A 27,642-nucleotide genomic window follows, 5' to 3' on the forward strand; every position below is an offset into this window, starting at 1 on the left:
TGAGTTTAAGTTAAACACCCATATGAATTTATTAAATCCAGACTGTGTTAAAGGGCGGCGGTCTGGGAGGAGGGGGGTTGGTGGGGGATCGAGGGACAAGATGACGGACGGCCGTGGGCGTCCCTCCGTGGGCCCCTGCCCCCTCCCCCGCCTGGCCCACCCCCTCGGCAGTGCCACATCGGCTTCACCATGATTCCCAATGGTGCTAGGCTGGCGGGGCGCGATGGCTAGAAACACAGAGGAACAGACGGACGGCACCTCCACAAATGATGGGCCCTGGCCTGCCCCGGCCCCTACGCCTCACGCTGGGCCCCGGCTGTGGGGGGCCTCCCGCCGCCCCGGCCCGATCTGTCCAGGGAAAGGGCAACGGGGATGGGGTGGCGAGGGGCCAGGGCGGCGGGGTGGTGGTCACCAGGAGCCTGGGCGGAGGAGGACCAGGAGCGACTAATCCCTTTTTTTGTCCTCTGCTGGCTTTGGAGGGGCTTCCTGGGGCTCACTGGCAGAGCTGGGCCCCTGAGGGGCCTGGGAGGGCGGGGGTGTAGAGGCCTCCTCCCTGGCGGCTTCGGTGGTTGTGGTGGGGCTGGGGGCAGATGAGAGGGCCCCTGCTACTGGCGGGGCCTCGGCCACAGGGGCAGCTGCAGTTGGGGCCTCGCCGCTCATGCCAAACTCGTTCACCCGCGTGGGGTCGACGCGGTAGATCCACCGTTGGTAGAGGTAGATGAAGAAGACCACATCTGGGGGAGGGGCGGGGGGGTGGCGTGAGGAACGGAGGCAGGGTCCACCCGGCCCCCAGCATGTGGCGGGTGGAGGAGTCGTCCTGCCCTGAGTGGGCTGAGCGCCCAGGCCAGGGCCCCTCCCTCAGACAGGGCCCCGCCCATGCCCAGCTCTGGTGAGAGCCTACGGGGGGGCTGCCAGCCAACCCACCCACCCACCGGGCCTCACCGTCCCGCAGGCAGCCGATCCGGTACATAACAGGCATCTTGATGACAAAGGCAAAAAGGTCATCGATGAAGGTGTTGAGGGCCTTGTAGGTGAGCATGCGCCAGGGCAGGTGGGCCACGGACTTGAGCTTGTAGTTGATGAAGAGCTGGGGTGTCATGGTGATGAAGCCTGTGGGGTGAGAAGGGGCACCTGTGAGCAGAGCAAAGGGGATCCTGAGCCTCCACCCCAACTGCATTTCTGGCCTCTGTGCCTTCCTCTCGCTGCTCCAGCCGCACTGGCCTCCTTGCTACTTCCACAGCCCGGCACATCCTACCTCAGGGCCTTGCACTTGCTCTGCCTGCTGTCACCAGACCTTTGCATGGTTCCCTCCTGGGCATCTTTCAGGCCTTAGTTTACGTGTCATTTCCTCAGAGAGGTCCCCCCACCAGCTTCAATGCCCCCCGACTCTGACTCCTTCATACCACTCATCAGCTGCTCACCGTCTGCCTGTTCACTCTGTCAGCTCCCCTGGGGATGACGACTGAAATGCACTGTCCAGGGCTTCCTGGAAGCCCTCTCTGACCCCCAAATCAGACTAGGCAGCACTTTGCAGCTGCCCATGTGCCATCCCTGACCACCCCAAAGTATCCCTGTCTGGGGTTGTGTGAATCTCCCCAGACAGCACGGGGAGGGCAGGGCCAGGCCGATTCGCTCACTGTCGAGGCCCCAGCAAGGGGTTGAGAGCCGTGGCTGGATACCTGCCCAGACACCACGGGGGCTGTGCGCCTGGGGCCTGCTCACCAAAGGTCAGCAGGAAGCCATAGAGCATGCTGAGCACCCAGGAGTACCAGCCCTTGTGCTCCAGGTACAGGAGGCTGTAGACGGCATAGCAGCCCAGCAGCGGAAAGAGGATCCAGGACAGGTACCGGAACGCCATCTGCAGGGCACAGGGTGGGGCTGGGATGTGGCTCCTTGGGCCCCACCTGGCACCCTGGCTCCTTGCCTCCACCCACCCACACCTGGTTTGGCAGGCCAGCCTGGGGGAATTTCCAGGTAGCCCTGGGAACTCTGGACTCAGCCAGGAAGTCAATGTGGCAGACAGAGGACACTGGAGGGAATGACACAAGCCCTAAAGCAAGGGGCTGTCGGCCAACAGGCAGACATCCCAGCCCCACTGTGCAGAGCCGGGGCCCCCAGGAGCGAGCAGGTACCTGGAGAGCCCCCTGGGGCCCGCTGGGAAGGGGGACACTCACGTCGTCATACACTTTGGTCGAGGACTCAACGTATGTGGACTTGTCCTGGAAGGTCGGGCGGGGCAAGAGCCCTGCCACCTTGTGCTCCCGGTCCAGCTGCAGATAAGCAGGGAGGCTGCGGCCAGCTGCCGTGCTGGCTCCCGCCCTCCCCCCACCCTCGAGCCAGCTCCAGCCCCTGACCTTCCCCACTGCTCCCAGTTCCCCTGCCCCATGTGTGACCCGAAAAATCCCCTGGTGCGAAAATCCCCTTGGTCTTGGGAGTGTGGCAGGCACTGGGAATCCCCCGGGGCCAACTCCAGGGTCTGGCTGGGCCGTGCGACCCCGCTCCCAACCTCGGGGGGCTCCCGCCGCAGTGTGGCAGCCCGGCCTTACCCGGACATCCATGACCTTGGTGATCTTCCAGAGGTCGATGAGGACCCCAATGAAGACGCTGACCTGGACCACGAAGTTGGTCTCGTTGTCCAGGATGTAGAGCAGGACCACGAAGGACTGGAAGACGCCGAAGAAGACGGAGCGCACGGACAGGCCCTCCAGGGACTGCCGGCTGTTCCAGAACTGGATATCTGTGCATGGGAAGGGGTGGGGGGCAGCCGGGGCGTGAGGAGCCGCCTGGGCCCTCCTGCAGCTCCCTCAAGCCCTGACCTCCTCAGACTCCCGGGACGGCAGTGGGTCTGCCAAGGGGGAAGGGGACACACGACTCCCATTCCCCCTGAGAGTCAGCTCTGCGGGTGCCACCGAAGCCCCAGGCAGGCAGATCTCTGCAGTCCTCAGATTGGACACCCCCCACCCCAACCAGGGTCAGCCCCTAGATGGGCAGTGATGGCGAGACAGCAGCCATGCTCCAGGGCTCCTCACGCACTCAGTGCTCTGGGCCGCGGCATCCCTAAGGCCACACAGCCTGGCCTGGCAGAATCTACATGGAAGCTGGGTCTGTGTGACACCAGACCTGAGCTGTCCACCCTGGCGCTGTGGCGCCTCTGCTGGGTGGGAAAATCCAGCACGAGTACTCTCTCGGCCCATGGCCCCAAGACCTTGAAGGAACCTGCCGGCACCACGCGTGGGGCGTGCACAAGGACCACGGGCTCTGCTCTCCAATGGAAGCTCCTTCCTGTGTCCCCCCCGGACCCCCGCCACCCTCCGTGGGGCCCAGCCCAGTCCCCCTGCGGGCCCCGTGGACCCAAGGATCATGGCAGTGCGGGACCCTGCTGGGCTGTGCACCCAGCCCCTGCCAACAGAGGAGGCCGACTCAGCATGATGCAGGTCTTCCAAGGGAGAAGCCAGGTCCGTGGTCACACAGGCATGGTCTGGGTGCTGGCTGCCCACCCAGCTCTGATTCTGACTCCAGAGCCCCAGCACACCCAACAGACTCACGCCTCTCTTGTCAGACCATCAGACCCTCATAGGACCTCCCCCACCCAATCCTAACTAGGAAGAATGTGTCCAAAGACACACAGGGGTTCTGGCGGGGGTGCATGGATCCGAGTTCCGCTTCAGACCAGAGGCAGCCTTCACACCCTTGCTCTGTGACCTTGGGCAAGTGACTCCCTCCCCTGTGCCTTCATTTCTGCCTAGGCAAAGAGGGACCCTGAGGGACCCAGCTCGCAGTCAGCAGGAGCATCTGCAAGTTGGTGCCTGGACCAGCATCCACCTCGGCTAACAGACTCCTCCCTATTGGAGTCAGCACCATTTACTGTTGGGTTTTGATGTTACAGTTCTTCAGAAAGTAACCCAGTCACAGCCGTGCCCTCTTAGTAATAATGATATCAATAGTACTCATTACTGCTGCCACCTTCAGAAGCTGCTGAGGGCCAGGCCTCCTTCAGGCCAGGGTCCTCCAGGGAAGGAAGAAGTAGCCAGCAGGGCCAGGAATATGAAGCGGGAGCTGGAGCAGGCTCCTGGATCCAAGTCCTGGCTGGGCCACTTGGGAACTGTATGACCACGGGCAAGGAACCAACCTCTCTGATCCGTAAACGTGGGGTAATGATGCTGCCTCCTGGGCTCTGGCTGCGGGGCTTCCATGAGCTCACTGGCGAGGGTGCCCCCACAGTGCCTGGCAGGTGGCCAGGGCCCCTCAAACATGGCCATCACCCCTGTTGGCCTCTGGCACCTTGGGGCCCTCTGGGGACACGGCTGTCATTTTCCCACTCAGGTGGGCCCTGTCCGCACCCCCCGAGGGGTCTCCCCCAATGGGCAGCCTGCCGGGCAGGGCAGCAGGAGCAGCTATGGGGCTTCCCTGCTCCTGGCCTCGGAGTTCCCCAGCCCTGCTTCCTGTCGGTGCCGACCAGACCTTTGCCAGAACAGCGGGCCGGCCCCTCCCCCTGCGCCACGCCCGGCGGCCGGTAGTTTCTAGGCTGGGAGTTGCTGGCCGCTCCCTAGGCCTCTGGAGAGTGCGGCTGGCGGGCCCCATGCAGGGAGAGGGCCTGAGAGGAAGAGGGAGGGAGTGTACCCTACCCTCCCACACACACCCCCGTTCCCCTAGTCCCCCATGGCCTCTCACAGGGCCCTGGAGCCCATCCCTACCATTCTTGAAGGCCAGGAACTCAAAGACACTGTGGACGATGGACACGATGATGGTGAGTGCCAGCAGGTAGGGGTTGGTCTCCAGGAGGGCGACCTGGGGCGGGGGTGGGGAGATGGCCATGAGCATCGCCGGGCCCCGGCTGGGGCTGACCGCAGCGCCTCCCCGTTAGCCAGCCCGTCTCTCCTTCCTCTGGCCCTGGGAGAGCCTGATGATATTCCCACAGACCTGACCCCGGGGCTTCCGGGGAGGGGGCGTGCTGGCCAGGAGGAGAGCAGGTCAGAAATAGGCAGATGGGCACAGAGAGGATGGGCGAGGGATGCACGGAGAAGGAGGGGGGAAAATGGGGACAGAAGAGAGATGGGGGGACAGCGATGGGGGCAGGCAGAGTAATAACTGAGAGAGTCGAAGTGAAGGACAGAAACCCAACACCAGAGACGGCCCCAGGCAAGCGCGGCCAAGACCCAACATGCCAGAGGCGGGCAGAGAAGGATGCTGCTCAAGGACACAGGGCAAGCGAGCAGAGACCTCGAGTCAGAGCCCAAAGGCAGGGCGGCAGGCCGTGGGGCAGAAGAGACAGGTCTAGACCCAGAGGGCCGGCCCCAGCAAACAGAAAAGCCAAGGCAAAGATGGCCATGGAAGCCTCAGAGGCAGGACCCCCAGTGTCAGCCAGGGCCAGAGGCCGAATGCCTACTTCCTGCCCCCCACGGGGAGGGGCCCTGAGAGGTTGTGAAACTGTGGGCAAGAGAGCACCGGCCAGCAGCCCCCAGGCCAGCAGCGCGGTCCACTTCCCCTTCCCCTCCTGCAGCCAGGGAAGGCCCCACCCCTGCCGCACCTTCACCGAGTCCTGCTCCTCATCTGACTGCTCATACAGCTCGTCACCCAGGAAGTTCCAGGGCGACTTGGCACTCTGGGCGGCGTAGAGCTGCCAGCGCCAGAGCGACAGTGGGCAGAAGGAGACACGAAGCGGCAGGCTGGCCAGGCTCTCGTTGATGGGGTAGTAGTCCTTCTGCAGGTTCCAGTAGTCGTTGAAGTAGATGATGGGGTAGTAGTCACCACTCACGGCGTCGAACTTCACATCTGCAGACATGAGGGGCGAGGGTACTGCTCAGCCACCCCTGTGGCTCCGGGCCGGAGGCCACAGGCACCCACAGGGGTGGGGTGATTCCAGCCTCCGAGGACAAAGGGGTCAAATTCAGATGTTTGCAGGGACCCAATGGGGCCCCCTCGACAGACACTGGAGGACAGGGGACATTTCTGGGCTGTGCCAAGGAGTGGAAAGACTGCATGACCTCAGGGGGGCAGGCTAAGGGCAGGCTGGGCAGGCCCCAGCTGGAGGGACAGGTGCAGCTCAGCTCCAGACTCCAGCTGCCCCAAGGGCCACCGAGTGTTGGGATTTTGTAAGAGTCAGAAATCTGGCTTCCTAAGTGATGCTGCCTCCATTTCCAAGGTTAGCAACAGTGCACACCTTCTGAAGAAAGCTCGTGGGGCAGATGAGACCGGTTTGGGCACACGGTGGTCAGCACTGGGGTCATCAGGGGTGCCGGAGGGAGAGAAAGGGGAGTGTCTAGAGGGTGGGGCGGGAAGCCTGGGAAGGGGGACACCTAGTTGGAGACGACAGGGAATACAGGGGTGGGGGGGTGGGGCCAGGAGATGAGGAAATGGCCTGTCAGGAGCCTGAGCAGGGCAGGACTCACACTGGTCTAGGGGAGGCGGCACGCTGCCCTTCACCCACGGCGTGTGATCGTCCACGATGTTGATGGTGATGTTGGGGTGCCAGTGGGAAATCACCTCCACGGGCCCATAGTCCTCGGCCCTCTGAGGGAAGACAGGAGGTGGGGGGCCTCAGGCAGCTGCTCGCTTCCTCCAGAGGACTCCCGTGACCATCACAATGGCAAAGAGCAACCACCACAGCGACCGCTGGCAGGGGGCTGGCCTCTAAACCCCACTGCCCTGGCTGTCTCCAGCCACCCGCTGGAGCACAACACGCAGGTCTGCCCATCTGGATGGGACAGCATGCCAGGCCGTGGAGTGCAGCCTCCGTGCTCAGGGGCCACCCTCCCGCCTGGAACCATCTTGTGGAGAGGGAGACTCTTGGGGCCAGTTCACATCCTGGGCTGACGGGGAGTGTTCTTTCCAGAGCCACAGTATCAGCCAGTGCCTCCTCTGTGCCGGGCCGACCCTGGGCTCTGGGCCCGGCAACTTGGGTGTGAATCGCGGCCCTGCCATCTCCTGGCTGTGACACCTCGGCCCAGTCTGCCTGGGCCGGGACCCACCCAGCGGGCTGGTGAGAGGCTTCTGGGTGGGTCTGTGTACACTGAGCAGAGGGCCCTCCCCGCCACTGCCAGAGGTCGGCTGGAGCCTCGCCTGGAGCCCCCTGCTCCCTGAGAGCTAACTGCATCCTGACTCTGCTTCCGGTGAGGGAAACTGAGGCTCAGAGACATAAAGGCTCCCCCAGTGGCTCAGGGGTAGTGCAGGAGATGACTCCCCTGGGGTGCCTGCTGAGCTGGGAACCCGGGTCCAGACGGCGCCCCCAGGACCTGATGGCTCTGCTCGTGTTTACCTTGATCATTTCTGGGTCAGCTTCTGTCTCTCCCGTCAACAGGTTCTTGGTTTTCTGAAACCGCCGGCGCTTGTATTTGTTGATCACTGCAGGCAGGGAGGCCGGGAAAGGGGTGGACGTTGAGATGGGCTGGCACTCAGGGGACCCAGGCCCCAGACCTCCACCCACTGACGGCTGCTCACCTGGCTGCCGGTTCCCACTCTTCCGCCCGCCAACCGAGAACAGAATCAACCAGAGAGCCTGCACTGCCTTCCACATCTTACCTGGCCTCGGGGTCCCCATCTTTATAGTCACAGTAGCATCCACCAAATTGTCCTGTCTTCCCTCTCCACAATTTGCTGCGTCCATTCCATCAGCCCACCCTGGGTGGACGTGCCCTCCAGCACATGCCAAACACCTTACTACTGCCTCCCCTCCTGGGCACCCCTCCAGCCCAGCCACAGCACCCCTCCTGGCTGACCAGAGTCACCTCAGTACTGGCCTCCTGGTGGCCACTCTTGCTCCCTAAGATCCCCTCTGCCCAGGAAAGCCAGATTCTTTGTGACCAAGTATGCAATCGCATCATCCTTCTGCCTCAGAACCCTAGAGGGCTGTCCTGGGCAAGGCCCCTGAGAGGCTCACCACGGCCCCTTTGACGCTCAGCCTGCGCCACCTCCCTCCCTCACCCACCCCACTTCCTTCTCCTCAGATGTGCTGACCCTGGGCCTTCAGACGAGCTGCTGCGTCTCCCTGGCAGGGACCCATCAGGGTGGGAATCTTCCCGGTTGGCTCCTTCTCCCCTTCTAGCCCCTGGTTACATGGCCCTCTGCCCCCTCCACTGAAGGAGATTGCCCAGGCCTGCTCCTCGCCGTTTCTGTTTCCTTCACAGCAGCCCATCACCACCCACTGGTCACCTGTGCACCAGCTTACTCATCTGCTGTCTGTCCCTTCAACCAGTCTACGAACTGTGGGGTTCGGCCCACCCTGGACTCTAGTATATCCCCCACTCTAGGCTGGGCCCACAGTGACGAGCAGCGGAGCTGACAAATGTAAACAGGTGGGCCTCGACAGTGCTGGAGAAGGCCAAGCACCGCCAATGTGGAATGTACTGTGGGGCTGAGTCCCTGGGCAGGAATGGACCTCACTTCCTCCTGCGGATGCCAGGTCAGCCATGGGCTCCCTGCCACCCTGCCCCCAACCCTGCCCAAACACGCCAGACAGACAGGGCTGGTGCTTGTTTACACTCTGTCGCCCTGCCTCCTCCTCAGCTCCTCTTCATGTTGGGACCTCATACGGCCCGACTGAGACTTCATCCTGCCCTCAGGGGCTAGGGAGACATGGGGAATTGGGAGAGGGAGCTAGCCAAAATTGGGGGCCCCTGGGGTCACACCCTGGCTCTGTCTCCCACAAGCTGGGGGCCATTGATAAGCTATGTCACCACCTTGGGCCTCGGTCCCCACTCTTGACAATGGGGATAAATTTCGCCTTTTCTGGGCAGGACCACTGGGAGGTGGCTCTCTGCTCTACAGAGCATAGCCAAGCAGAGCGTCCCGGCACAGTCACACTGACGCACGCCACAGGGTCCAGATCCCTCCCACCCGCTCCGAACTGGGGGCTTCTGGAGTCTATGAACGAGCTCACGCTCAAAAACTCTTCTGGCAAATGACTGAGGGTCTCAGCCCAGGAACAGCTGCTCCTATTGTCCCCATGAATATCATCCCAGCATTTCTATTATTACTAACGGGGAAGGCATTTGAGACCTAGGCCCCGCTTGTTGGGGGAAAGCAGGAAACGCCCAAGGGTGGACGCCTTGGGGAATGAATGCAGGGGCGTGCTCCACTGATCAGGTCACTGTCACTGTCACTGGACATGCTCCGCACCTGGGGGCTCCACACCGGCCCCAGAGAAGAGAGGCTTCTCCACTCGGGTGGAGAACATTCTGCAACTTGGTGGCAGCAGAGGGGATTATGATATGAGATGGAACTACCTTCCGAAGGGTGAAAGAAGCTCCCGTTTTTAGGAGTTAAAGCTTCTAGAACTATACCCTGAGCACCGACAATGTGGCTCGCTGAAACGGAGATGTGTTATGAGTGCATAACACACACTGGACTTTGAAACTGAGCGCAGGAGAAAGACTAAGACATCCTGTTAATTTCTTATACTGATTACACACTGAAATGACAACACACTGACCTCAATAAAATTATTACTAACAATCATTTTCTCGTCTTTTTTTTTTAATGTGGGCACTAGATAACTTAAAATGAGCTCTGTGGCGGGTGCTGTATCTCTACGGGACAGCACTCAGCGAGTCCCGATTGCTGGTCCTTTGGGGAGGGGGCTTTTCCGGTCCCACACTCTCGTCCTATGCCCTGAAGTGGGCTGGCATGTCCCTCCGAGCCCCTGCTCTAAGAGGGCCCAGCTGTGAGGCAAGCCTGGTGACCCCGGCGGTTTCTCAGGTTCACAGGCTGCAGGCTCTACTTTGCAGACCGCACCAATATCTGTCACACTGACCGTGAACATGACCTGGCCACACAGTGCCACAGATCACATTCACCAAAGACGAAACCACAGAGGACACTGGCACTGAGCAGGGCTGCTGGGGGTAACTGGACAGGTGAGCAGCTGCCCACTGGGGTCACATTCGAGGGAACCTCTCAGGCATCAGGCACGTGTGACCAGACTTGCAGGGACACATTTGGGGGGGGGGCGGGGGCTGCAGACCACACCCCCTCAGCCCACATCTTCGAGGACATGCGCCACCAAAGCCCGCCAGCCAGCCGGGTAGAACAGCCTGCAGAACACGGTCCACAGGCACACTTGCTTAGTCAGAACAGTGCTCAGCACACCCGGGGACTTTTCTGACTCAGCTCTGAGAACTGACAGAGTCACTAGTTTTTTGTTTCATCCAGTGTAGACGATTACAAAAATATTCTCATCCTTTGGGTTATTTTTATACCCAGAGAAGTAGGGAAAGACCTAACCATGCAAATTAAAGTGCATTTGTCGCTGTCCCACACAGAACAGCTGGAGGGATCTTAACCAAGTCCATAGGCACAATAGAATCACAGCGAGGGGCACACAGCGTTTACATGAAGGGATGGGGGCTTTGAGGGGTGGAAGGCAGGGGGTCTGTTCTCTAGATCTGCTGAAACTCAAGTGTGTCGAGAGAGCCCCATGACTGCCCATTAGGAGACAGTGGACTCAAGGACAAAAGACAAAGAGCAGACGAAAGAATGCCAATAATTCTTAACCTCCCGGAAAAGAAGTTAGACTAGGAAGGGAAATAAACACAGACACTGCGTGGTTTAGATGGGAGGGAGAGTCACGAGCTCAAGATCATCTGAATGTTGAATTTGAATCTAATCAAATTACGTTCCTGAGTTGAGATTTCCTCTTCCAGAGTAGGAAGTCAAGAGACAATGTCTAGAACAGAAAAACCCAAAAATTACAGCATCACCTTGTTACTGGGAGCCTTGGAGATTAAGGAGCAGAAACAGCTGGAGCAGCTGCCAGTGGGGAGTGGAAACTGGGGGAGCCTGAGAGGGGGTAAGCAGGAGACGGATGGGTTTTGCTGTCTGGTTGAATTTACTTGAGTTTTAAACCATGTGCTCGTAAAAAGATTTAAAAAAAAAAAAAAATTTTAAGAAGAGGCCGTGGGCAGAGCAGCTTAGTTTCAGTACCAGGCTGTGTAAATGGCCACAGTTCTGAGCCGGGGCTTCTGAGGGCCACTGGCAGTCCCGGGGTTTGCTCACCAGATCAAGCTTCTCGGGGGGTGCACCTGGCACTTGGTGGACAGCCAGCAGGCTGAGAACGCGGCCAGTCCGCTGACGTGGCCCCACCAGCCTGCCTCATCAAGAGCAGCCCTACGCAGAGGCGTGTGTTGGGGGTGCGGGGGGAAAGAGGCTCGGAGTACAGCCATGCAGGACGCACCCAAACCCGCAGCCCGGAAGCCTTGCCCGGCCCCAAGGGAGGCCCCAGATGCCCACTGTGCAGCACTCGCTCCAGAAGCAGCTGACGTGGATGACTGGAGATCACACTGGATGCAACCGACGGCCAAGGGCCTTCCGGTTTCCCTCTGCTCACTCGATCCAGCTAGCATTTGCCCACAGACTACTCTGGACCCTCTGGTCTGCCAGGCCCGGCACTACGCACAGCCGGCCCACCCTCCCCTTCTGTGAACACCAACTCCTCCCCCTCCAAAGGCCCTTTCTCCACCTGCTCTAAGCAGATTCTTCTCCTGCCTATCCATGGGTGTCCAGAGACAAGTAGGGTACGTGGGGTTTGAGTCCAGCCATACCAGCCGGGCTCCAGGGCGCAGAGGAACTTACTTCGAGACATGTGGACTGTGGCGAGCCGGCGGTACAGCGCCTTCTGCCGAGGGTCTGGGTGGAAGCCACTCTTGGTGAAGTAGACGTGGATGTAGATGGAGCCGTTCTGCTGGACACTCTGCAAGGTGGGTGCATAGGGACAAGGAGACAGTGACGCCCCTGATGATGCCCACCCATACACCCATGTCCTGAGTGCTCAGGGCGGGCAGTGTAGCTGAGGGGTTGAGGCCACACACTGGAGTCAGACTCCAATTCAAAACCGGGCTCCAGTACACAATAGCTGTGTGGCTCACCGAGCCTCAGGGCCCACTTGCAGGACACAGATGGTCAGCATGGAGGGCACAGCAGGCGCGTAAGGAGTACCCGGGGCCACTGAGCACAGTCACTCGAGCCCAGAGGACGAGCTCAATAAACACCAGCGGCCCGAATTCATTAAACAGTAAAACAATGAAGGTCAGACCCTGCTCTGACACTTCGAATGGCAACTGCCCGATCCAGCGAGTCCACATCCACACAACGCACAGAAACCTCAGGCAGTGGGGCATATTATTATCCCGTTTTCCAGATGTGGTGACTGAGGCTCACGTGGAGAGGCTACAGGCAGTGAGTAAGTGGATCTGTCCGAACCCAGTCTGTGGGCTCCCCCAGGGCCCTGCCTCTCACCGTGTGTGTCCTCCCTGGGTCCTTCACCGCTGTTCTCATGCCCCCTCCCTGCCCGCCCTTCCCCCCAACTGAAGCAGGGCGGCCAAGGCCTCACTGGAGCCTCTCTGTCTGACCTTCATGGGGAGCTGGGAGTCACTTGGCCGCTCTCTGTCCTCAACTTTCGTCTTTTAAGTCCACCCCTGTGCTAACCATGTTTTTTATTTCTTTTTCTTTTCATGTTTTTTATATTTTATGCTGTTTTCACATCTGGTGGTGGAGAGACTGCTCCTCCCAGGGCTAGCTGATTCCTGGAGATAATAAACAACTGCTTTCGAAGACACCTTTAAAATGCAAACCAAGAAGCCCAAGTCCACACCCGCAACAAGCCCTTTTTGACTCTCATACCCCAGGCTGCACTGAATCACCCAGGGCAGGCACCAGACAACTAGAGACCACCCCTCCAGCCCAGAGCCTACACATTGACCAAGCTGGCCAGTCCTAAGCTGTTTCCCCACCTGGCCTGCCTTTCCTCAGGAAACCTCAATGGAGGGAGGTTTCGGCCAAGGCCTCTCCCTGCCCCTTTGAAGTGCTCCTGCCCAAACCTGGCACTTTCGAATGTGGCCCTGCATGGTGTGGTGGGCCCCCTCCTCCCAGGAAATGTAAGTAGTAAATTCTTCTTCCAATGGCACTGGCTTCTCTGTGTCGCTGCTCAGTCACCTCCTTAAATCAACATCAGGAACAACTTGGACACCCTCCCATCACAAAGCTGGGAAGGAGGGTGAGCTCCAAGTCCTTGGGAGCAGCCTTCACTGCCTGGCTTCCTGCCCCGCAGCCCTCCTGGGATCTTGCGGAGGGGTCTAGGGGCTGGACGTGAAGTCTCCGCGGGAGCCGCCCCTCCCACAGCCTGGGCTGTCCTGCCTGCCTCAGAAGGCCTGCATCGCCCCGCTACCTCCAGCTGCTGACAGACCGAGCCAGAGCCAGACACGGCACCCACACCCCCTCCTCCCTAGGAGGCTGAGGAGACCTGATGGGGAAGCATGAGTGAGGGAAGCTCCAGAGAGACGGCAACACTCACAGAGCCATCAACTTCACGGACGCTTCAACAGTCACGGGCTCTGCACACAGCGCACTGCTGGGTAGAGCGGGGAACACAGCAGTGACCAAGATGGTCCTGGCCTTACCGTGACAGGGTTCACAGTTCCATGCGGAAAGAGATCCGTATTCAGGTAGTGACCATCCCCCTCCAGAGTTGGCAAGGCTTGGGTGGGGGAACCCAAAGAGGGCTCTGCCTGAGCCTGGTGTCAGGGAGAGCTTCCTGGAGGAGGTGGGATCAGCACCTGCGGCTGTCACAGAGCTCACAGTCAGACAGCCTGAGTTCAAAACTGTCACTGGCTGTGTGACCCTGGGCGTGGCCTCTCTGTACCTAATCTTCCTCATTAGTCAAATGGAAAGAAAAGTTCCCACTGCCTTGGGCGGTTCCCTTCAGTCAGCCTAGTCTGCTGCCCAGGATGCAGTGAGCACTTAATCAACACCAACTGTATTTTTCAAACCAGGCTGCCTAACTGGACACCTCCAGGGACGATTACTAATCTTTCACTGGTTTAAAACACAGATCACAACCCTGAAAGCAGGTGGGAGGCCAATTCCAACTCCATCTGCCTGGAGAGGTGGCGGGGGACGAGGCCCAGAGACCTTGGGGAGTTGCCTGTGCTCAACAGCGTGTGAACTGAGGGCAGAGCCAGGCTTGGAACCCGGACTCCCAACTGCCGGCCTGGGAGCTGGTTCAAGGAAACGCCCTGGGTGCTGGCCCAGCAGCCGGGAAGCCAGAAACCAGAAGCCGTCCCCACCTGTGGAATGTCGAGCTCAGCAAAGTGCTCGTAGCAGCCGTCGGAGTTCTCGCCACTAGTCCAGTCGCCGTATACGAGGTCCTGCTGCTCCCAGAAAAGCGCCGACGTGGCGTTGAAGTCTGTAAAGTGCTCGTGCTCAGAGATGTACACGTGCAGGTTCTGTCGGGAGGGGAAGCGGGGGGTCAGCCAGGGCTGCTCATAGGAGCCTCTGAAGTTGACAGATTAAAGAGCAGAAGAGGAGCTGTCATCACAGTAATATGAACAACATGGGGTGGGGAGAGTTAGTGAGGAAAAGCGTGGCCGCTGGTAGAATAAATCTCTTTCCTCATACCCTACCATGTCTGTCCTGGTCTGAGCCTATGGCGTCTAAGAAGGAAGGTGTGCGTGCTCAGTCCTGTCCGACTCTTTTGCGACCCCATGGACTGTAGCCCGCGAGGCCCCTCTGTCCGTGGGATTTTCCAGGCAAGAATACTGGAGTGGGTTGCCACTGCCTTCTCCAGGAGACTCTTTCCAACCCAGGAATCCACCTTGAGTCTTAACAATGGTCAGTCTGCTGATTAGAATTTGGGGTTAGAAAGGATCCGAATCTCCCTGCATTGTGTTCTCTCTCAGCCTCTCATGGGCTTCTTCATCAGAATTCCCATGGATAAAGCCCAGTCAAGGTGTGCAGGAGTGTCGGCCAGCTATTGAGAACCCAGGGATGCTGCAGACGCAGCATCGGAACCCCCTCCCTTCTCACGTCCCCATGGCCTTCTCTCTCCAGAAACTGGAAGTCCCCTGATAAGAACCAGCTGGACGGTGGTAACCCTGCTGGCCAGAATTCCGAGAAATCTGGCATCCCAGAGCTCTGGAGAACCACAAACGTGGGAGAAGCCAAGACTGTTGCCCAAACCCGAAAGAATTTCCTTGTTCCTCGTAATGTCACTTGAGTGACTCAGGTTTCATAGGCTGACGATGAACCTAGAGTCTTTTGACTCCAGACCCGTTCACAGACCTGCCTGTGACCAGGGACGGCATCTGTGCTGACTGCCTGTGTCACTCCCCCTCCCTCCCCTACCCCTCCTCTCCCGGGTCTGGCCTCCCAGCCAGCGGTTACCATTAAAGTGTCTTTGGGGAACAGGTTGCGGCTGGCGACGCGCGGGGCTCCTCCGGGGCCCGCCTGGTCCTGAGGGGCCGGCCCTCGGCGGAACCAGCTGCTGATGGCCCAGATGATGAAGATCCTGAGAAGGCAAGCAGGGAAGGTGGTGAGTCCTTTTCTTTCCAATGTGGCCACTCCTAACCTGACTCAGCACCTGCTGGGGCCTGACTGGGGGTCTGATCAGGGAGGGGGGTGTCCCTAAGAAGGAAGTTGCAGGGCTGCTGAGAAGACCAGATGCCCCCAAAGGCCATGCCTTGGGACAGACCCCAGATGCTTTTGTCTGCCAGTGGGGAGGCCTGGCGCTGACTCCCACCGGGAGTCTGGTGGCCACAGGTCGCAGGGGCTCAGACCCTCGAAACCTCAGAACTTGGACACCTCATGTCCCAGTCCCCTGGAATCCCAAAGCGTGAGAACCTTGGAATCTGGAATCCCAGCATTTTGGAGGCACAGACATTGGATGAGCAACGTCTCAGAACTTCAAGTCAGCTGAAAACGGGACAAGCAGATAGCAAGGAATCGTGAGTCCTTCGTTTTAGTACCACTGGGCTAGGTTAAGCAGACCAACTCTCCGTTGGAAACTAGCTGGAGGAGTTATGTAGGGAATTCCCCGGCAGTCCAGTGGTTAGCACTCTGCGCTTTCACTGCTGAGGGTGTGGGTTCAATCCCTGGCTAGGGATCTAAGATCCTACAAGCCTTGTTGCAAGGCCAAAAAAAATATACATATATAGTAAGAAAATACCAACATTAGTTTTGTGTATATAATTACAAGTCTTAATATAGCAATATATTCTCTATATTCTTCATATATTCTTACATATAATTTTTATACATAATACATGTAAATATATATTCTCTTTATTCATTTTTATTAAAGTATAGTTGTGTAGACATATTCTTTTTTTCTTAGTTAAAACAAATACATTAGAGTCATTTTCTCAATTTACAAAATTGAATAAACATAATATGCAACCTTTGAGTTGAAAATGAAGCAGAGGTATTTCCAGGATACACTTTTAAAGGAGAAAGGTGAGGGGAAGGAAATATATAGAGTTACCCATCCATATTGTGTAATATACGCAAAAACCCCACGGAAAATCTGAACTGGAGGAAAGAGAAATGCAAGTTGGTGTCTAATGGGGACAGTTTCAGATGGGGAAGATGAAAAAGTTTTGGAGAAGTTTGGCAATAATGGCTGCACAGTAATGTGAATGTACTTAACGCCACAGAACTGTACCCCTAAAAATGGTTTAAAATGGTAAATTTTGTGTTATATACATTTTTTGCTGCAATAAAAAGAAAAGAAAAATCCCAACAATCTGTAATGCACCTTTATGCCATCATAAAAGCAAAGACAAGTATAACGTACAAATCAACTTTAAAACGGACCCCCCTTGCTTTGGGGGAATAGGGAAGACCTGGGGTAAGCAAAAACAGAACAAAATGCCTCAAAACACAATACTGTCTTTAAAAACATTCAGCGCAGAGGCTTCCCTGGTGGCTCAGTGGTAAAGACTCCACCTACCAATGCAGGAGTCATGGGTTCCATCCCTGGTCTGGGAAGATCCCACATGCCGAGGAACAACTAACTCTGTATGCCACAAAAACCAAACCTGTGCTCTAAAGCCCAGGAACCGCGACTACTGAAGCCAGCAAGCCCCGGAGCCCACGCTCTGCAACAAGAGAAGCCACCGCAATGAAAAGCCTGCACGCTGCTATGACGAGCAGCCCTGGCTCGCTGCAACTAGATAGAAACCCACGCAGCAAGAGGATCGCCACCAACATAGTAATGATGAATGCTGGCTACCATGAGGTGATTTTTAGTTTCTTCTTTATGCTTTGCTTTTTGAATATTTTTTAATGAACAAAATAAAAGCCCCACAATAAAACTATAGCAAACTGCTAGTTTTCTCCCAATATTCATCTTCCCCTTCTCCATCAGAAAGAAAACTCCTAAATTTTAACTGGACCTCTTGGCTACTTGGAATAAGACTACAAGTCTAGCATTTCAGCTAGGTTTAGACACATGGTGAAGTCCTGGCCAGTAAAATGTAAAAACAGTATGTTATACGAGTATCTTAAAGAGACAGAGCATCCCATCTTTATTTCTTCTTCCCTCCTGGAATGTGGACATGATGGCCGCATCCTCAGCAGCGATTTTAGGCCACGAGGATAAAAGGCAAAATCCAGGAATGAACAAAGAGCAGGAAGGAATCTGGGATGCAGAACACTGCATAACCCTGGTCTGCCCAAGTCCAGAACAGTACATGAGACGGAGGAAAAGTTCTATTGTGTTAATTCAGGTCTCTCATATACATGCAGCTCTGTAATTACTGAATGAGACAAGGACTTATTGATCACAGGTGTGAAAAGCCATACAGTTGCCCGTTGAACAACAAAGGTTTGAACACACAAATCTTTTTCAGTAGTAAATACTACAGAACTACCCAATCCATGGATGGTTGAACCTGTGGATGTGGAACCACAAATATGGAGGAGACGCCGGCACAGAAGGCCAACTATAAGCTATACGTGGATACACAGCATAGGCACCCCTGATCCCCACATTGTTCAACTGTGTAGCAGAGACTGTGTTCGGCTGTGTGGCAGAAAGGTTAAGTGCTCAGCCTCTAAGCTGCAATATCTGCATCCAAAGTCCAGCTCCGCTACTTCCTGACTGTGAGACCTCAGGCAGGACTCAACCTCTCCAGGCCTCCATTTCCTCAACAGTTAAAATGGGGACAACAATACTACCTACCACGTAGGGTTATTTATAAGCATTAGATGCACTGATATATACACGCACACACACATGATACATACATCATCTAGAATGGAGCCTGGTACCGACAGTAAATGTTTTAGACGTGTCAGCTATTACCGCTACTTTCATCATAGGAAAAAAGGCATACAACAAACTCTGAACTGGAAAAACACTACAAGGGAATTCTAGTGTGCGTGGGTACCTCCCTGCTGAGCCCCAAACCACACTGAAGGGCAGGATCAGGTGCAGGGACTTGCCTCTGCCTGTACAAGGCACACAGCCCTGGGGTCTCGGGGGCCACGGCTCAGCTGAGCCATCCGCTGCTGCCCCAGGAGGTCCCTGATGCACAGGGCTGGGGAAGGTCTGACACTGGTGATCTCCAGGGACCCCCTCCACTTCCGAGAGAGGCTCTCATTTTAGTAAATATGCCAAGAAAGGGTGTGGGAGCAAGGACATCCACAGGCAGCTCTGCCCTGACTTAGTACGTGGCCGGCAGGGGGCCCACCCACTCTGGGCTTCTGGGCCCCTGTGTCTAAGACGTGGCAGGCCGGACCAAACTTTCTGCAGGATTCCAGATCCCCAATTCCCTCCAGTGTGCACCATCTGCTCATCACGGGCCCTCTCGGATGCAGCCCACGGATGCAGCCCACCATCCCCACCTCCCAGACGAAGAGGCCCAGCCTGAGGATACCAGTGCTGGCCTCACCTACTGCTTTTCAACTTACTGGAGTGAGCAAATAAAAGAGACTTCCCTCCCACCTCAAGCAGGCAGTCTATCAATACATTCACAGAAAAAAACTGTAAATATATAAAAAAGCATATAAAACCGCCCTCCCATCCCACCCCCAACTCCAGCTAACCATTGGTATAGTTGCAGGAGGCGCTGAAAACCATGGACTCTACCCTCTACTCCCCCAAAAGGCCACTCTCACAATCTGCTCCATGCTTCAGAGAGTTCACAGGCCCCTGAGCACAAAGCCTGAAGCCCATCTAAGAACTCCGGATGGAGAAGGTCCCCGGGCACCCACGGGGACTGCTTCTTGGTGCTGCCTGTTTCTAGGGAAGGAAATGAGCCTACACCGTGTTGTATGAAGAACGCCTATCTGAAGGAAGCTCTGTTATGTACTGATGTGGAGAGGTTTCTGAGGTATATTGTTAATGAGAAAAATCAAGATGCAGAACTGTGTAAAATAGGCTACCTCTTATGTAAAAATGAAGGGAAAGATAAAAATAATCTTTATTCCTAGGTGCCTGAAGCATGAAAAGAAGAAACTGATATATAAGATAAGAAGATTCTAACTCCATACTGGGCATCCCAGTTGGCACTAGTGGTAAAGAACCCGCCTGCCAATGCAGGAGATGTAAGAGATGTGGGTTCGATCCCTGGGTTGGGAAGATCCCCTGGAGAAGGGAATGGCAACCCACTCCAGTGTTCCTGCCTGGAGAATCCCATGGACAGAGGAGCCTGGTGGGCTATGGTCCATAGAGTTGCTATTGGACATGGGGACAAGGGGACAGGAGAGAGTAAATGGGGAAGAGAAGGGAGGGGCTCCACGGATGAAAAAACCCACCCGGGAGATTCCTTCCCCCCCGCCCACGCCCTCCCAGAGGCTCCCCAGGGCTTGGTCAGATGCTGGCCTTCCAGAAGGCAGGTCCTGTCCTCCTGGCACCTGGGATGGTCATATGAATCCGCAGGCAAAAGGATGACCACCAGCCAGGTTCGCAAGGATGGCCCGTATGGCTCCACTTACAGGAGGCACCCAGAGCAGTCAGCTCCATAGAGACAGAAGGTGCTGCAGAGTGGTGGTGGCCGGGGCTAAAGCAGGTGCAGGAGAGACAGGAGTCAGTGTTTCATGGGTACAGAGCTTCAGACTGTGTGTGTGCTCAATCCTGTCCAACTCTTTGTGACCCCATGGACTGTAGCCCGCTAGGCTCCTCCATGGGAAGAAATTTTCCAGGCAAGAATACTGGAAAAGAAAGTGAAAGTGAAATCGCTCAGTCGTGTCCGACCCTTTGCGATCCCATGGACTGTAGCCTACGAGGTTCCTCCATCCATGGAATTTTCCAGGCAAGAGTACTGCAGTGGGTTGCCATTTCCTTCTCCGGGGGATCTTCCCAACCCAGGGATCAAATCTGGGTCTCCTGCATTGCAAGCAGATGCTTTTACTGTCTGAGCCACAAACCCATGTCTCTTGCGCCTCCAGCACTGGCAGGCAGATTCTTTACCACTGAGCCACCTGGGAAGCCCACAGAGTTTCAGTTTGAGGAAGATGACAAAGTTCTGCAAATAGATGGTCTGATGGTTGCACGACAGTATCAATATACCAAATGCCACTGAATGGTACACTTAAGGATAGTTAAATGGGACCTCCCTGGCGGTCCAGAGGTTACCACACTGGGATTCCAATGCAGGGGGCCCGGGTTCCATCCCTGGTCGGGGAACTAAGATTTCACGTGCCTTGCAGTGCGGCCAAAATAAAAAAAGTTAAAATGCTAAATTTTATGTAATGCAAATGTTGCGGCTGAACTGTGTCCGCACCCCACCCCACCCCACGTTCACGTGCTGCAGCCCTAACCCTCGGTATCTCAGTGCCAGTATGGGCAGACAGGGCCTTTGAAGAGCTGATTAAGGCCGAGTGAGGTCATTATTCAGGGTGGGCCCCAATCCCACAAGACTGCCCACACACGAAGGGCAGATTAGGACACAGACACGCAGGCAGAGCAAAGACCTGGTGAAGGCACAGGAAGACGGCCAGCCACGAGCCGAGGAGAGAGGCCTCAGAGGGGATGACACTGCCTGACACCTCGATCTCAAGACTTCCAGCCTCCAGGATCATGGACAAATAGAAAGGGTCTCCATCAATACAGATGGTGGCCATTCTCAGTGATTCTTTCCTTTCCTTTTTTTTCTTTAAATTTTGTTTGGTCGTACCATGAGGCTTGCGGGCTCTTAGTTCCCTGACCAGGGACTGAACTCCCACCCCTGGCAGCAGAAGCACAGAGTCCTAACCACTGCACTGCCAGAGGACTCCCTCTTTATGCTTTCCTTATTTGAGCTTTTGTCAATGAACAACACCGAAGCCGCATCCACTCACCTAAACAGCACGCCCTTGATGACCTGCCAGGCGTTGGGTGCTGGCTGGGGAGGTGGGTTCTGGGGCTGGGTCTCTGCCGGCGGGTCCCTCCCGACGCTGCCATTGCTGGTCACCTGCAGGGACACAGGCCAGAGTGAGGACGGAGGACCCGTCCTGATGCACTGAGGCTGTCGCAGGCGCCACTGCGTGCTGAGGCCCAGCAAAGGCGGAGCGCAGAGGGGCTGCCTGGCCCAGCCTGGGAGTCGGAGCAGTCCTGGAGAAGCAGATGCCAGAGCTGAGCCCTAAATTATAACCAGTTGGCCGGCGCAGGGGAGGCAATGAGGGAAGCAGCAGGTAGACATGTGAAGGTGAGAGAGACAGTCTGATTCTAAGGACGGGCCAGTGCTCCAGGGGCCAGGACACTCCCAGGATTCGAAATGCCCACCGGGGACAGTGCAGAAAGGGGTCACGCGGGAGGTGTCAGGTTGTGCAAGGCTGGGGTTGATCGGAAAGCTCCTTCCCTATGCAAACAAGTCTCGATGTCTCCTCCGTGGCCAGCCCGGTGGGGGGCGCCCTCTTTCCAAGGGCTCCGGATCCAGCAAGTGAGACAGACACAGAGAAACACAACCACAGTCGGAGCGTGAGGCAGGCGGATGTGCGTGACCTGTACATGGCTCAGACCGCCTGTGAGGCCGGAACCAGGAACATCTCCACCTGGCAGGCGGGCAAACGAGGCTCAGGGAGCCTAAGCCACCATGTGTCTGGGTCACTCAGGAAGGATGACGGCAGGATGACAGAGGGGTGGGCAGGCCAGGCAGGGCTGCCCAAAGGCAGAGTCTTCACTTAGAAACAGAAGCTCAGGGACTTCCCTGCTGGTCCAGTGGTTAAGAATCCTCCTTGCAATGCAAGGGACACCGGTTCAATCCCTGATCCTGGAAGACGCCACATGCCCAGGAGCAACTAAAGCCTGAGTGCCCTCGAGCCCGAGCTCTGCAACAAGAGCAGCCACTACAGTGAGATGCCCTCACACCGCAACTGAAGAGAAGCCCCCGCTCATCACAACTGGAGAGAACCCGCGCGCAGCAACCAAGACCCGGCACCGCCAAAACTAAATTTTTTAAAAAGGAAATAGAGACAGACAGAGAAGCTCAGAAGCAGAGTGTCATGATGTCAGAGTGGAAGGGCCTGAGATAGGGAAATTCTTGCCGCCCCTGTCTTTGCACCTGCTAGCTCCCCTGTCTTGCCCTATTCCCTCCCGACAGCTGTTCCCTCACCCACCAGCTTTTGAGAACACGACCAGGACTGTCTCGATCACTTTTAGGTGGGAGCACTGCCCCGCCCAGCATTGGCAGAGGGGCTCAATAAACACCTGGAAAATCAACAAATGCTGCCTTAAGGGCCCCCCCTGAACACCCAAGCCACTCAAGTCTACCTGTTCCTGGGCCCCTCCAGTTCTCTCCCTCCCACCCCAAAGCTGCTCCTCTGCCTTCGGTCAGCTGCAAATGCCCCTGAGAGCGGAAGACAGAGGCCCCCCGCCAGCCAGATGAGGCTGCCACGAGGCCAAGGCCAGTGTTTGTTAAATGCATCACTTGCCATTTCCGGTCCCCTTCACCAGTGAGAGTACTCTCCTTTCACCTCCCGAAGTGGGGGCGGCACCCAGCAGTGGGGTCAAAGGTGGAGGCTCTGGAGTCCAGGAGACCCAGGCTGCAGTCTGGTCCCACAATTCCCGGCTGTGAGATCTTGGGCGTGTCGCTTCCCCTCACTGACACTTCACCTCTCTGACCCAGGGGCCAGGCTGTGATAATATCATACATTTAGGGCAGAAAAGATTTCTTTCGCGTGTCAAAAGAAGTTACCTCCCAAACACCAGGCCCAGTGCTGGGCGGTGGGGTCGGTGCTGCCCATACAGCTCTGGGACCTGCCCTCCTGGAGCTCGGGGTCTAGAGGGAAGCAGGCCGGCAGAAAAGTAAACAGGATAATTAACAATGGTAAACGGGGATGTGTTCCGGAGGAAACAAGCAGAGGGGGTGATGACAAAGGGGTGGCCGGCTAGTCGAGGAGGCCTCCTGAGGAGCTGTCTTTGCCGTTTGGGTGAAGGGCATCTGAGGGAGAGAAAAGGTGTGGGCAAAGGCTTGGCCAAGGGGCGGGGAGGTCAAACAGGCACAGAACTTCATGCAGAGTTCAGGGCTAGCCTTGCTCCTGGCGACACAGGGTAGGGGTTGGGAAAAGGGGGCAAGGATTTCCAGCAGGTCTGAGCTGATTCCGGGTCAAGAAAAGGAAGCTTGAATGACTTCAATATTTGATTTAAATATTGGTTTGAACCAACATCTGGCTGGCTTCCCAGGTGACGCCAGTGGTAAAGAACCCACCTGCCAGCACAGGAGACACAAGAGACACGGGTTCAATCTCTGGGTTGGGACGATCTCCTGGAGTAGCAAATGGCAACCCATTCTAGTATTCTTTCCCAGAAAATCCCATGGACAGAGGAGCCACGGGGCTGCAGAGTCAGACACTGAGCACCTTAGCGCCCGGCTGGCTCCCAGGTCTGTTATCCTACCCGTGATGGTGGACAAGCTGGCCTGGAAACCCTCCCAGGGCAATGCAAAGGGAAACCAAATCACTAGGATGGCTGTGATCAAAAGGAGGGATGAGCACGAGTGCTGGTGAGGATGTGGAGAAACTGGAAGAGCCGTACGCTGCTGGTGGGAGACGCAGAGCTGCTGCTTTGAAAAATCCGGCAGATACTTAAAAGCTAAGTATGCTCCCAACCAAGCCAGCAATCCCACTCCGAGGTCTCTGCCCGAGAGAATTCAGAACATGCGTCCATACAAAAGTTTATATGCAAATGTTCATAGCAGTGTTATACATAAAACTAGAAGCAACCCACAAACGAGTCTTTTGATGGGTGACCTGTGCTGGATCGGCACAATGGAATACTACTGAGCCATAAAAAAGGACCCCTGCTGGGGCGAGATCATGCAGAAGGGCACCAGGGAGTGTTCTGAGACCACAATGGGGCAGTGGCTGCACCGCACAACTGCAGGAAGGCAGACAGCTTCTGAACTCCACACTGACCACAGGTGTCTAAATTACACCTTAGTGAAAAGGTAGCCCTCTCGCAGCTCCCACTCCTCTCACAGTAAAGCCAAAGCTGTCACCGTGGCCCTCTGAGGCCTGGCATGATCCTCCACGCCCGTCTTCTCTCACCCGCCTCCCCTCAGTCACCAGTTCCAGACAGGCCAGCCTCCCCACTGTTCCCTCGTCACCCCAGGCCTCTTCTGCCTCAGGGCCTTTGCACTGGCTGTTCTCTTCATCTGAAGGGCTTCCCCCCAGTGTCTGTGTGACTCCCTCCACATCTCCAGTAGGTCTTTGTTCAAACGTCGCCTCCTCAGAAAGCCCTTCCCAGACCACTGCATTTAAGTTACAACCCTCTTACCCAACCCTCACTTCATATGTTCCTCCCCAGCTTTAGTTCTAGCCATGGCACTTATCACCACCTGAGCCACTGTATGTTTTTCTTATATGTGTTCTTATCTGTATACACTCTCTTATTTCTCTTATTCACTGTCCCTGTCCCTAACTCCACTCCACCCCCCAGTCCTCAACAATACATGGGCTCCAAGAGCGCAGGGCCTCTGTTTGTTCCCAGCCGATCCCCAGTATCAGCATGGGGACTAACAAGCAGCGGAGACTCAACCCACATCAGCTGAAGGGATGATTATTAGAGCTGTGGGCTGGTGTCTGAGGCCCTGGCTGAAGGAGGGGCAGGCTGCCTGGGGCAGATCGCTGAGGGCCCGCCCAGGAGCCAGGCGAGGGTGGCAGCAGAGGCTGAGGGCACAGCAGTGACTAAGACATAGTTCCTGCTCTGGGACCCACGTGCCCAGTCTCACACCATCCCCAGAACACCCAGGAAGGGCCCCAGGAAGCAGCGGAGGCCCTGAGACCAGGCTGGGGCTGGGAGGAACTCAGGGCATCCTCTTTGACTGCCTGGCACTGGGAATTCCACCTCAGCCCGGCCTCTGCCTCAAGATCCATTCATCCCACAGGTGCCGAGCGGCTGCTCCGTGCTTACTCCTGAGCTGGGTGGGCGGTGCTGGGGACACAGCGCTGACCAAGGCAGTTCCCGTTCTGTCCTCCAGGGGCTCCCAGTCCATTGGAGGAGACGGAGTGACAACCCAGAGTGGGCAGGGCTGGCACCGGGCAGCCCAGGGACAGTGGGAGCCCTGACCCAGTCTGACAGGGTCAGAGAGGCTCCTCGGGGAGAGAATGCCTGAGATATCCAGGACTAATAAGGATCAGTCAGGTAAAGACGGGAGAAACACGTGCAAAGGCTGGAACAGAGAGTGAGGCATGTGCCTCGTTTCACAGTAAGGGCTTCACAGTGGCTGATGCTCCTCCTGTCCAGGGACTCAGGCAGGGACAATTTTGCCTCCTTCCCCCTGCCACTCCCTCCAGGGGACACTTAGCAACATCTGGAGATGTTTTTGGTTGTCACAATGGGCGAGGGACGTGTGTGTTACTGACACCCAACGTGTAGAGGCCAGTGATGCTGCTAAACATCATACAACACAGGACGGCGCCCACCATGAAGAACTGTCCAACCCCAAATGTCAACAGTGCTGAGGCTGAGAAACCCCAGTCGAGTCTGAGGGGGAAAAAGGCAGATCACGCAACGCCTCGGTCTGCCAAAGAATCTGTACTTAATCCTGAAAGCAAAGGGATAAATCTTGAAAGATTCTGGATAGAAGTCAGACAAGAGATCTTGCGGGGGGTGGAGTGGGGGCGGGTTTCTGTAAGCTCAAGGCAAACAGGGCACACTGAGCCCTAGTCTCCCTGAACACTGCCCCAGGCAACAATCAACAGAAACTCAGAGAAGGAAAGGCCTTCTTTCAGTGAGACTGGGAAGCTCCTGAAGACAGGGACAAACACTTCCTAGGACTACCCTTGGGGCCAGGCCCTAGTTGAAGATGCTGAAAAGATCCAGACCAGGAAGGTTGGCTCTGTCATACAAATTGCACCCTCGAGTCCTCCCCAGGTATTATTTGCCCCTCCTCCATTCTAAAGGAGATCAGCCCTGGGTGTTCTTTGGAAGGAATGATGCTAAAGCTGAAACTCCAGTACTTTGGCCACCTCATGCGAAGAGTTGACTCACTGGAAGAGACTCTGATGCTGGGAGGGATTGGGGGCAGGAGGAGAAGGGGACGACAGAGGATGAGATGGCTGGGTGGCATCACTGACTCGATGGACATGAGTTTGAGTGAACTCCGGGAGTTGGTGATGGACAGGGAGGCCTGGCATGCTGTGATTCATGGGGTCGCAAAGAGTCGGACACGACTGAGCGACTGAAATGAACTGAACTGGGTTCCCTCAGTCCCTGACAGATTTTTTGTCACCACCCCTGTCACTCTAGGGTTATACTTCTTTATACTCCTGTCTTCTCTCTCACTCCCCTGATGAAGAGACATGGTTAGAGCCACTCTCGTGGCTAGGAAAAGAGAGAGCAGGGCTCTCACAGGGCTGGCCCTCCTGCCCAACCCCTTCATTTACCACTGGAGAAATGAAAGGGGGAAAGGAACTTGCCCAAGGTCACACCCAGAGTCAGCTTCAGATCTGTTCTCTTCTCACAACCTGCGCTCCTCTCCCCTGTACTGCCTCCCACGTGTCAGTGACATCCCAGTGGGTGGGTCGTTAGAACCTCTGCTGTCACTCCATCGACTCCCTGAACATCTCAAGGGTGGCTGCCTGAACTAGTATGTTCTACAGTTTGTTTAGCTGAAGTGGCAATGGGTCAAAAGTCAGTGCCAGGATTAATTTCCCCATAGGACTCATATACGCTTAAAGTAAACCCATCTCAGTCTCGACCACCCCGCTTCAGCAACGGCGGGTAAGTTCTACAGGGAACATATCCCAAATCTAACCGAGGTGACCTCTAAGCGCCTTAGTCTGTTCCTCGGAGTCTTGTCTGTAAAATGGGTCTGTCAGTCTCCACAGCGCGTGCCTTTCACCACGATGATAACCTGACTTCCCCAGAGTTAGAAAACTCCAAAATAATCAATCACTGCCCACAGCTAGAGCACGCCGTGAACCCCAGCCCACTCTAGGAAGGTCCGGAAGCCTGGAACCGCGGAATCGGGAACCCAGGGAGCCTGGGTACAAGTCTGCGCCCCTCCGCGCCCCTGTCTCGTCGGCTCGAGCAGCGAGCTTGGTGGCCGCCCGGCGCGAGTATGCAGGGGACCCGGCGCGCAACAGGGCCCCGCTCCCCGCACTGTCCGGCCTCCCAGGCTGCCGGCCCCGCCTGGGCCCGGTATTCAAGGTCCCTCTGGGCAAGGACCCCTCAGAGCACAGGATTCTGTGAAAACAGGCAGGACACGCCCCGTGGGAGGCCCCCCGGGTGGGGAAGAACCCCTCAGGCCCCTCTCGGCCTCCGTACCTGACCGGAGCTGCCTCCCCCGGCCGCCACTACGGCGCTGCCAGCCCCGTCCGCCTCCTGCGCCGCCGCCATCTTCCCGCTCCGGGTCCCCGCCCCCGCCGCCAGGACCGCCCCGTCCCGGACGGCTCCAGCGCGATCGCGCGAGATTTCACGTTTGCCCGACCCGCCGGCCACCGTATCTATCT

The 27,642-nt window shown here is 56.7% G+C and overlaps 1 protein-coding gene across 1 annotated transcript; it reads right to left on the reverse strand.

Annotated features, from left to right (window-relative positions):
• On the reverse strand, positions 1–27,570 carry CLPTM1 (CLPTM1 regulator of GABA type A receptor forward trafficking). Its single transcript, XM_070387549.1, has 14 exons — positions 27,458–27,570; positions 21,049–21,161; positions 15,151–15,274; positions 14,055–14,213; positions 11,566–11,683; positions 7,256–7,341; positions 6,390–6,510; positions 5,528–5,772; positions 4,695–4,788; positions 2,547–2,737; positions 2,175–2,270; positions 1,723–1,858; positions 943–1,110; positions 1–734 (listed from the first exon to the last, which is right to left on the reverse strand). The coding sequence occupies exons 1-14, from the start codon at positions 27,527–27,529 to the stop codon at positions 445–447; spliced, it is 2,013 nt and encodes a 670-aa protein (XP_070243650.1). The 5' UTR covers positions 27,530–27,570; the 3' UTR covers positions 1–444.
• Between the last annotated feature and the right edge of the window lie 72 nt (positions 27,571–27,642).

Source organism: Bos mutus, chromosome 18, assembly GCF_027580195.1.
Source record: "Bos mutus isolate GX-2022 chromosome 18, NWIPB_WYAK_1.1, whole genome shotgun sequence".
Classification (NCBI taxonomy): Eukaryota; Metazoa; Chordata; class Mammalia; order Artiodactyla; family Bovidae; genus Bos; species Bos mutus.